General features: G+C 36.2%; 1 protein-coding gene across 1 annotated transcript; it reads right to left on the bottom strand.

The window, feature by feature from the left end:
- Positions 1–10,194: 10,194 nt before the first annotated feature.
- On the bottom strand, positions 10,195–11,910 carry LOC145058822 (putative (S)-N-methylcoclaurine 3'-hydroxylase isozyme 2). Its single transcript, XM_079006708.1, has 2 exons — positions 10,912–11,910; positions 10,195–10,812 (listed from the first exon to the last, which is right to left on the bottom strand). The coding sequence occupies exons 1-2, from the start codon at positions 11,908–11,910 to the stop codon at positions 10,195–10,197; spliced, it is 1,617 nt and encodes a 538-aa protein (XP_078862834.1).
- Positions 11,911–12,114: the final 204 nt, after the last annotated feature.

The following is a 12,114-nucleotide window of genomic DNA, read 5'->3' as shown; positions in this document are numbered from 1 at the left end:
AGGCGTCAATTGTGAAACTATTCCACACTCCTTGAGATAATCGTGGAATTCAAGACTTAGGGACTGTCCTCCTCGATCGGATCGAAGCATCTTGATTTTCCTGCCCAATGGATTCTCCACTTCATTCTTGAACTCTTTGAACTTTTCAAAGGTGTCTGACTTTTGCTTGATTAAGTAGATATACCCATATCTACTATAGTCATCGGTAAAAGTCACATAGAAGCGGTTCCCATCCTTCGTGGTTGATCTAAATGGTCCACATACATCGGTATGTATTAGGTCCAATAGACCCTCGCCCCTTTCACATGTACTCGTGAAGGGTGACTTAGTCATCTTTCCAAGTAAACAAGACTCGCATGTGTCATCTTCCCTAAGGTCGAATGACTCCAACACTCCATCCTTTTGGAGTTGGGCTATGCGTTTCTTGTTGACATGTCCAAGACGACAATGCCACAAGGATGCTTTATCCATGCTAGTGGAAGAATCAATATTCAAAACATCATTTCCTAAGTTATCAACAATCATAACGGTTTCATATATTCCATTACATGGTATAGCTTCAAAGTAAAAGACACCATTTAGATAAGCCAAAATAGAACCATTCTCATTATTAAAAGAAAATCTAAATCCTTGTCTATATAAACCATGAAATGAAATGATGTTTCTAGCCATTTCTGGCGAATAGCAACAATTGTTCAAATCCAAAACCAAACTATTCCTAAGCACTAAAGAATACACTCCAATCTTGGTCACAGGCGACGATCTTCTGTTCCCCATGATTAGATTTATCCTTCCTTGCTCCACATCCCTACTTCCTCTTAGTCCCTGCACATTAGAACAAATGTGATAACCACAACCGGTGTCAAGAACCCAAGAAATAGCATGATTAGAATCGTTAGATTTGATTGTGTATATACCTGCGAAAGATGGCTTGATCTTTCCCTCTTTGATCGCTTGCAGGTAATCCGGGCAGCTTCTCTTCCAATTTCCTATCTTGTGGCAGTGGTGACACTCTGCCTCCTTCGGGTTAGAGCAGGGCTTAGCAGGATCAACTTTGGTCCCACTAGAAGAGGCACCATCTCGGGCTTTCACCTTGCGATAGTTCTTCGATGAAGCTTTCCTCTTCTTTCCTTTCCCTTGTCCAATAGCCAACACAGGAGCAGCGGGCGGATTGGGAGTAGGTGCAACAGACTTGTCCTTGAAGTTGCTTTCAACAACCCTCAAGAGACCTTGGAGCTTGCTTAGGGTGACCTCTTCTTTGTTCATGTGATAGGTGATCCTAAATTGGTTGTACATCGGAGGCAAAGAGTGAAGCACCATGTCGATCGCCAAGTCCTCACCGAAGTCAACATTTAACTTACGAAGGCGGTCGACATACCTTTGCATCTTTTGCAAGTGCACGGTAAGAGATTCTCCATGACCCATCTTCGCGGAAATCATGTTAGTGAAAATCTCATACCTCTCTTGTCTCGCGTTTTGGTGGTACCTCTCCAATAAGTCTTGGTGCATCTCGTACGGGTACATGTCCTCGTAGGACTTTTGGAATTCGGAGTTCATGGTGGCGATCATGATGCAATGTACCTTTGTTGCATCTCGCTCATGAGTTTCAAAGGCGGTGATTTCGGCTGGAGTAGCGATTTCGGTGTTGATTTTCTCGAGCTTCTCATCAAGGACATACTCCTTGTCCTCATAGCGATCAATGGTGCGAATGTATCTTATCCATTCACTAAAGTTCGTTCCATCGAAGGTGACCTTTTGGCAAAGGCTCATCAACGTGAAAGAACTAGCAGCAGCGTTGTTTGCGTTCGACATCTACAATTAGAAAAAGGACAAAGATAGATTAGAAAAAGAATCCCTAATTATCACCCAATAAGAAAATTAGGGCTAGGATCCAACAATAACATTTACATACTAGAAAAGGGATGCCGTAATCTAACATGCAAATAAATTGAAGGTAAGTGAATGACGATTCACTAATTCTCCATCACAAAACTTAAACTATTAGTCCTAAGTGTTTTTGAGAATTCCTAGGTTCTGATGATATTCATTGAAACTATTCAATGGCATGTTTAAATCTCGATATGCCCCTCTTGTTTGTGACTGGGATGCCGAGGATCACAAAGCGGGTGTGAATTACCATGCAAATTCACATGGTGCCTTCATTGTAACGATCACCTATTCGATGTGCCGGTAAACCACACACGCTCCATCGAACTATGATAAACAATGAATCACCCTTTGCCACCTTCGCTTAGAACCAATTAGTGTGCCGGTAAACCACACACGCTCCACTAACATCTTAGCAAGGTGCAAAGTGTAATTTCATGGGATTGCATCAATTCACTTTTCCTAAAGTAACTAGGATTGGGAAATTTTTGAAAAAATATGTGTAGTTACTTTGTATTTCTTATTATACTTTTAATGAGAGGATGAGGTTGCCCTATCCTACCCGTTCGGCTAACGACCCTCCACCAATCAAGCAAGCGGTGGGTGTGAGTGTACACCCATTAAGCGCCATTTTATAGGCCGCAACCTTATACCCACCTTATAGATCGGCTTCGTGAATGAGGCCTACTAACGGTAAGACTACCATTTAGTTATACATATATATATATATATATATATATATATATATATATATATATATATATATATATATATATATATATATATATTATTCTAGTAATATCATATTAGTATAGGGTTGTATTTTAAAACTTTTAAAATCCAGGGTTTGAAATTTAAGTTGTCTAAATTAAAACTTTTAATCACAAATATAAATTTCAAAACATGAGGGTAGGTTTTAAACATTTAAAACATGGAGGATCAAATAACAAATAATTCCAATTAACAATTAATATCCTAATTATCTATATTTGATTTATTCAAGATTTCTTTGAAAGATAATTACCAAAATAATTAAAATAATTAATTAATTATCATATAAGGAAATTAAATATTTAATTAGTTGATAAATATCTTTTATTAGATCAAGATAATAGTCATATATATCATAAAATCGGATTTAGGTTGATCTATTATGATTAAGGTAAGTTTCCATAAGATAAACACAAAGAAATCCCGAATCTGGTCATTCCTGACGCCTGGACTCGCCGAGTGCACAAAGGGACTCGCCGAGTCAGGCCTACTCGTCGAGTCCACCTTGGGACTCGCCGAGTCAGTGACTCAGAAACCTAAAAATCGAATTTTGCAGGTTTGTTTCAGTTAATCAAGCAACAATTTAAAGAAAACCAAGCTAGGCTCTGATACCACTGATGGGTTTTAGCCATAAGAACTTTCCTATGAGCGCATGCAAAACCCTAATGCTCGGATCTAGGCTTTCTAATAAACATGCATTGAATCCAAGACTTCTAATTACTAATTAGGTTAAATAACAACATTGAAACAGATCTAGAATCATACCTTTGAGTTCCTTGTTGATTTTGAGGTCTTGGAGCTTCTAGAGTCACAAATGTCACTCCTCTAATGGCTTACAAACACCAATAGCAAGAAGAATGATTTAGGAGAGAGGAGAGGGAAGGAATTCGGCCAGGGTTCTCTTACTTTAGGAGATGTATCGAATTCCCTATGCCATGGGGTCTATTTATACTTGTAGACTCCTTAAGGGTTACAACCTAAACCCTAATTGGATAATCTTCTCTTAAGGCTATCCAAATCCATTCCATAGATAACTCATATGGACGATTTTAGCTATCCTAAATCTCTTAGAGTTCGTCCATACCATATCCAAATGGATTTACAGTCTAAAGCTTAACTATCAAACAATTGACAGTTTATACCCCTTTATTTAATTAATCTCTTTAAGTCACCAAATTAATTCTAATTAATTCTATGACTTATATTAATCAAATAACAAATATATTATTCATTATATTATTCTCATAATATATTAATAATATTTACTCTCTCTTAATAAATCATCCTTTCAAGTTGCTATGGTGAAGGCAACCCAAAAGGACCATGCACAACCGGATCAAATACTTGTCTAATATAGTTGCAGCCTTAGACACTATTCCAACAATCACTAGAAATAACTCCTGTTCGAGTATCAAACCACTTGCAACGAAATAGTACAGTTGAATAATCATGTGTATACCTCAACTCTATAATCTCTTCTAACTGGCCATAATATTTCTCGCCTTTCTCACCCACCGCTAAAACCCTAGAGTTTTGTGTTGTACGTTGTGTGTCACGACTAAGTACCATAAACCTAACACCATTGACTATGCATGTGATGTAAGAATAGGCATTCATTTGCGGGCCCATTGCAAGAATCGACAACTCTTTGTGGAATTCTGGAGATTTTTCTATTTTCATTTGATGAACCTAACAATTATAAATTAATATGTATTATGTATTCGTTAGATCAGTGAAACAAATTTGTTTATTAACTTATATTACCTTTTCACGAAACCAATTACGAAATTCTCTCTTTTCATCACTTTGGGGATGCTCAGATTTGAATTTCCTATGTTGATGACCAAAAGATATAGATTTAAAAAGATAAAATAAACAATTAAGAATGAAAGTTAGAGATAAAATTAATTACTTGATATAATGTCTGACTTCTTCACAGCTATTCAATACAAACCATTCCATGTTATGCATTTCCGTTAAATTAAGAGTTTTGATTTGAGTTGTGCTGATCGGTCGACATTTAGACTCAAACATCCAAAACTTTGTTTTTTCAATGACAACATCTACATTTCTTTCCGGACGATTCTTTACATCTCGAAGGTACATTGAACAAAATGATAAAGCTTCTTCAGCAACATAACCCTCAGCTATAGAACCTTTTGGCTTCGCCTTGTTTCTGACATAGTTTTTTAGTTTTTTCATATATCTCTCGAATGGAAACATCCATCTCATACAAACCGGGCCTCCAGCAATTGCTTCATCAGGTAAATGCAAAAGTAAATGAACCATAATGTCAAAAAACGCCGGAGGATAAATCAATTCTAACTTGCAAAAGATTGCAATAATGTCTACTTTTGCTTTCCTCATATCCTCCACCTTCAATGTTCTGGAACAAAGTTGCTTGAAAAACGTACAAAGGTCTACAATAGGTGTATAAGTATCTTTGTCTAACAACCCTCTTACTCCAATCGGTATCAAACGTTGCATAAGAATGTGGTGGTCATGCGATTTCAACCCAATAATGTTAGTATTGGTATCGTTCACTTTCTTACTAATGTTAGAACCAAACCCATCCGGCAGTTTAACCTCTTTTATAAATTGACAAAAGAGTTGTCGACTAGATTTCGTGAAAGAGTATCTTGCCTGGGGTCTACGAAACTTGTCACCATTTTTTTGCAACCATTCATTTCTCCGAATGTTTAGAATTCTCAAGTCCTCTCGTGCATTTGATGTGTCTTTGCTTTTATCGTTCATTAGGAGAGTACCTAACAAACTCTCGTCCACATTTTTCTGGACATGCATGACATCTATGTTGTGTTTCAACTGTAGAGAAGACCAATACTCGAGTTCGAAGAAAATGCTTCGTTTCGACCAGTTCAACTCATAATCTTGCCTCTTTGGCTCCCCGCCTCCATGCTCAGGATGTTTACCCGGTTTACGAGTTAGTAGACGACCTAGTTGCTCTTGTATGTCAATATTACTAAAGTGTCTCGGAGCGGGTCTTGTCTCTTCCATCCCGTTAAAGTCCAACCTCTTTCTTAACGGATCATTAGCATCCAGGAAACGACGATGACCGATATATACGACTTTGTTTGTTGCACGGTACGAAGGAGTGTCTTCATTGCAAGTAGCACATGCTCTATACCCTTGCCCACTCCAACCTGATAAACTACTACGAGCTGGCCAATCGTTTATTGTCCACAACAACATAGCTCTCATCGTGAAGAATGTGTTTGTCGCCGCATCTTTAATACGTACGCCAGAGTTCCACAAATGTTTAAGCTCTTCCACCAATGGTCTAAGGAAAACATCCATATCCTTACCTGGAGCTTTCGGTCCTGGAATCAACAAAGTCAACATGAATGATGACTCTTTCATACAAAGCCAGGGTGGCAGATTGTATGTGGTGAGTATGACCGGCCATGTGCTATGTGGATTACACATGTTTCCAAATGGATTGAAACCGTCAGCTGAAAGACCTAGGCGTACGTTACGGGGTTCACTCGAGAAGTCGGGGTATTTTTTATCAAAATCTTGCTAATGTTCCCCATCAACAGGATGAATCATCACACCATCTTCTGAACGTCTGGTACTATGCCAAATCATATTTTTGGCAGTGTGCCTCGAACAATATAAACATCGTAGTCTAGGGGTCACAGGAAAGTAGCGTAACACCTTATGAGGTACTTTCTTACCCTTGGTGTTTTTATCGATCCATCGGCTCTCTTTACAAACGGGACAAACTTGCAATGAATCATGTTCTTTCCAAAAGAGACAACAATCGTTTTTGCACACATGTATCGACTCATACCCCAGGCTAATAGACTTTAGTTTCTTTTTGGCTAGATAATGTGAAAGGGGAACCTTGTTGCCTTTGGGAAATGCTAATTGCAAGAGCTCAAGGAGTTGATCAAATGAACTATCAGTCCATTTGTTGTTCACCTTAATATGCATTAACTTTGCTAGAAACTCAAGGGAAGAAAAGATGCAACCAGTATACAATTGAGTTTCCATTTCTTTCAACAACTATGCAAAATCGTCATCCACACCGCTACCCCTTGTATTCGAGGTTCCTTCATCGAGGTTGGTATCATTTTCTCTCGACTCCCACATCACATCGTCGATTAAATCAGCCATTTCGTTACTTGGCAAGACGACTGGAGGAATAAAAGATTCACCATGATAGATCCAAATTTTGTACGCCTTACTGAAACCATTTATAAATATATGGCGTTCAACTGCAGTCGGGTACTTGAAGTAACGGTTATCACATTTTTCACACGCGCATCTGATTTTACCATTACTATCAAGGTGCGACTTGGAATTCTCAATAAAAGCTTTGAGTCCTGCTTAGAACTCGGGATGGTTTCGATATGGATTAGTAGTCCAGCTTTTATCAATAGAAATGATGTTGCTAAAACATAATTTTGGGTTTAGAGTTTATTATACAGAATTAGCATTGTTTTTTTTTCCAATCCACATTTTTTTTACATCTAAAATAATACAAAAATTAAGTAATAAAGAAATGAAAAAAATAAATTAAAAACTTTTATTTATGCATTTTTTTAATTAATTTTAATTAAAATTACTTGTAAGTTTTTAAACAATTTTATAATAGACATTATGTTGTTGTGTTGTTCTTTTTTACCGTCGAGATTAAAATATATATAAGTTTTTAAACAATTTTATAATTTTTTTTGTGTTTTTTTTCCAATTATAACAATAATTTAATTATTTATTTATTTTTTCAATTATAAGAAAACCACATAATTTTACATAATACATAAGAATATGAAATTCACATACTTTTACATACATATTATGTTGTTGTGTTGTTTTTTTTTACCATCGAGATTAAAATATATATAAGTTTTTAAACAATTTTATAATTTTTTTCGTGTTTTTTTCCAATTATAAGTTAACTATATAACTTATTGGTTAATTAGTTTGGAGTTAGCTTGGGTGAAAACTAGAAGCTTTCTAGTTTTTATATAAGTTTTTAAACAATTTTATAGTTTTTTTTGTATTTTTTTTGTCAAATTATAAAAATAATGTATTTTTATTTTTTTTTCAATTATAGCATCCTACTTATAAGAAAACCACATAATTTTACATAATACATAAGAACATGAAATTCACATACTTTTACGTACATATTATGTTTTTGTGTTGTTTTTTTTTACCGTCGAGATTAAAATATATATAAGTTTTTAAACAATTTTATAATTTTTTTTGTGTTTTTTTTCCAATTATAAGTTAACTATATAACTTATTGGTTAATTAGTTTGGAGTTAGCTTGGGTAAAAACTAGAAGCTTTCTAGTTTTTTATATAAGTTTTTAAACAATTTATAGTTTTTTTTTGTGTTTTTTTTCAAATTATAAAAATAATGTATTTTTTTTTTTTTCAATTATAGCATCCTACTTATACCAAAACCACATAGTTTTACATAATACATAAGAAGGTGAAATTCACATACTTTTACATACATATACCACATATACAACAAATACAAATACACACAAAATAACATCCTACTTAAACCAAATACACATAATTTCACATATATACATAATAACATCCTATTTATACCAAATACAAAAGTTTCACAATCATATATCACATTTACAACAAACATACATACATTCACATACACACAATAACATTCTACTTATAACAAATACATATAATTTCTACCAAATACTAATATACCACATATACATCAAACACACATACATTGGAATATATATACCAAATTCACATATATTCAAACAAATACGGAATATACAATCTAATTTTCACATATGACAATTTTCACATAATTTCACATATAAATACAACTTGAAGCTATACAACTAATTGCAATTCAATAACCACAAACAAAAAATTGAATAACTTGCTTGTAATTCAAAACAACACCACCAAAAACAAGAATATGAACAATTTATTATCATTCAATCACTACATAAAGCTAGAAATCGAAATTCATACAAAATAAAAATGAAATCATCAAAAAAAAACTTACCTTTCTTCAAGAAATTGAGGTAGAAATTGATCCCAAAGCTTTAACTACACCTAGAGACACTTGCTTGGAACAATGTTGGGAGAAATTTGCTTGGAAGAAGTAGATTGAAGAGGAAATCGGCCAGATGGTGAAGGAAATTGGAAGCAAACAGAAAGGAAAATGAAGATGGGAGGTTATCTACGTGCGTTTTTTTTATCTGCGGATGATAAGAGCGGCGACACCAGGGGCTTTACCGGCGACAATGAGTAATAGCGGCGACAAACTGGAGGGAAGGGTACCGCGTCAATTTTAGTGGACTATTAGCGGCGACTTTTTAACCCTTTAGCGGCGATAACTGTGTCGCCGGTATTAGGTTTGACAGGATAAAGCACCCCACCCGTTGGATTGGATATCTCATCGAACGGTTGAGATGAAATAGAGGGAGAAAGTGCGGATTCGGGTGACAACCCTTTAGCGGCGACACTATTACCGGCGACAAAGAGCTTTACCGGCTACTTTTGATAAAGTCGCCGGTAATAGTGTCGCCGCTTTACTTAACAAACGCGCCCGACGCCCATAAAACGTCAAAATAGTCGGGTTTCTCCCTTAAACGTACGCATCTTCAAAATTTCCAAAGACGCTCCAGGCCTCCTAAAGGCGCGCGACACCTAACCTAGTTTACAAAGCTTATTTCGACTTAATCCATTAAGTCACGCCTTCAAATCTCATATCTAATTGCCAATAACATTTTAATGGATAAATTTTCCAAATTGATTCCATCAACATAACACCCAAAAGAAGCACCAAATGAGGTTCAAATAAAGAGGAATGGCCATTAAATATACCCAAAACCCAAAAAACATGATCAGCCTATTGACGCCTCGCGTCCTATGTGATGAACTCTAGATTTTCAGATGTTGCGATTAATTCCTTCAAAAGAAACATGTTAAAATATAAAAGAGAAACATGTTTAAATATGAAAGAGAAACTTTAGGTCATAAAAAATTGTTAGTTTGACATGTCAACGATTTCTTATTTGTTTTCATCCCATAAATAATTAATATATTTGTTAAAGGTTGGAAAGTCAATGAAAGTTGTTTTTTCATGATTTTTACAAACGTAAATGCGTTTTCTATATGCAATGGGTTACATAAAAGTTGTTTTTTCATGATTTATACAAACGTAATATTGCAAAGAATGATCCCACTATTTTGGAAAGGATCAATTTAATTCTAGGATATATATATATATATATATATATATATATATATATATATATATATATATATATATATATATATATATATATATGACCAATAGTACACGTAGTTGGTTTGTCTATCTGATGAACAGAAAATGAAATGATATGCAAGAAAATACATAATTCGCAGAAATATTATTACCACACCAAATTACAAGAAAAGAGGAGACGGGAAGCTAACGGATTTCACCTTTCTCGACACTCTTAACAGCAGGTGACCTTCTTTTTATTCAAACAGTAGTACCCTTTAACTATTGAGCCATAATCCTCTATCAAATATAGAGGCTGTCATCAGATAATCTTTTAGAGGGTATAGCTAATAGTGGTTTCCTTTTCTTTGTCACAAGTCCAAACTCATCAGAAAGCTCAAACTCTTCATCTTCTGGCAAGCTCCAATCAAACGAGTGCAACAGCGATGCTAATATATACATCAACATCTTCTCCCCAAGTGAGATTCCTGGGCATATTCTTCTCCCTGATCCAAACGGCAAAAACTTGAAATTATTTCCATGGTAATCCCATTTGTCGATCAAGAACCTCTCAGGCTTGAACTCCAATGGATCGGTCCAGTTCATTGGATCCCGATGGATTGCCCAAACGTTAATATAGACGATAGTACCCTTTGGAATGGTGTATCCACCAACAGTGCATGATTCATCTGGGCATCTGTGGAGTAGGAGCGGAACGGGAGTGTGTACCCTGAATGTCTCCTTGATGACTGCATCCAAATATTTTAATTTCGGCAGATGAGATTCTTGGACAACGTTCATGCCAATAACATCCGTTAATTCATCCTGGATATTTCTCATTACACCTGGATTATTCAAAATCTCTGACATCACCCATTCCACCATTGTCGATGTTGTGTCTGTAGCAGCAAGCACTATGTCCTATTATAGTACAGTTTCCGTTTATTAGTTTGTCTTGTGGAATAAGTGCTGTTTATAGTTATAGAATGAAGTAACACATGTAAAGGGAGATCGACTTACCATTAGTAGGGCCTTTATTTTAATGATGTCTAATGATATTGCAGCATCTTTCTGTTCTTTAAGCTCGAGTAATACTTGGACGAAATCCTTCCTTCGATCTTCCTCTGCTTCTCCCTCATTTTTTCTGGAGTTTGCTTCCATTCTTCCTTGGATAATGTTCTCAAATATACGATCAACATATTCCAGCTGCTTCTGCATTTCTCGCTGCCTTCCTTGTAGATCGAACCGTGATAGGATAGGTAGAAAATCAGAGATGTTTGAAGCTATCATTAACTCCACAATCTTGAACTCAACTTCTCGGAAGCCATCTCCAATAGCGCTAGAATCGTTCCCATCATCAGATAATTTGCTACAACCCCATAACATGCTTGTCACAACGTTAACCTCAGTCTTGAAAGCAATTTCATTAATATCGATCTTTGTTCCGAGCTTACTGTAAACTTCTTTCACCAGCCTTCTGACTTCATATGTTCGGAAACTCTGACAAGCTTTTAGATTTTTATCGCTTATAAGCTGGGTTGCTAAAATCTTGCGCATGTTACGCCAGTGTGTGTCGCTGTTGGACCATGCAATATCGTTCCCACCGTAACTCATGGATAGCGCTGCTAATGGAGGACTGCGGTTCGCCATGGTCTGGTCCAGGTCACGAGTCACGACCTTTACTAGGTCCATGGAGTTCACCACAACATGAAGCTTTCTTCCGAGCCGGAGACTGAAGATGGGGCCATAACGTTGAGCCATCTCCGTGAATCTTTCATGCAAGTTGGAGCCGAGAAACGGGAGGTACCCTAGAATTGGTAAGCCGTAGGGACCTGGTGGGAAGGGTGGTATGCGCTTTCTGGAATACGATATCCATTTGTACCACAGAAGTAGTAGTGTCGGAACTGAAATGGTGAGAACTGTGCGGGCAAGCTTGTCTAGCTCATTGTCGACTTCCCACCACCACAACAACAAGGTGTTCATCGTGAGATAAATCTTATATCCAATTTCTGGTATCATTTATGCTATAAATGACTGGCAACTTATGAGGAAGCCTGCTTGTGTTATATAGCAGGGATGGTTGATTTTGGACCACGGACATTCCGCAAGCACTGCCAACGCATGCAGTTATGTGGTTGTGTTTCTTCTAACCCTAATATTTTATGAAGTCTATGTTTTTTGTTAATAGAGAAATCTTTTAAATAAATAGCTAATATATCTTTT

The sequence above is a fragment of the Lactuca serriola genome, chromosome 6 (genome assembly GCF_051521515.1).
Source record: "Lactuca serriola cultivar US96UC23 chromosome 6, Lser_US96UC23_V15, whole genome shotgun sequence".
Taxonomy (NCBI): domain Eukaryota; kingdom Viridiplantae; phylum Streptophyta; class Magnoliopsida; order Asterales; family Asteraceae; genus Lactuca; species Lactuca serriola.
This window is presented reverse-complemented; position numbering and strand designations above follow the sequence as displayed.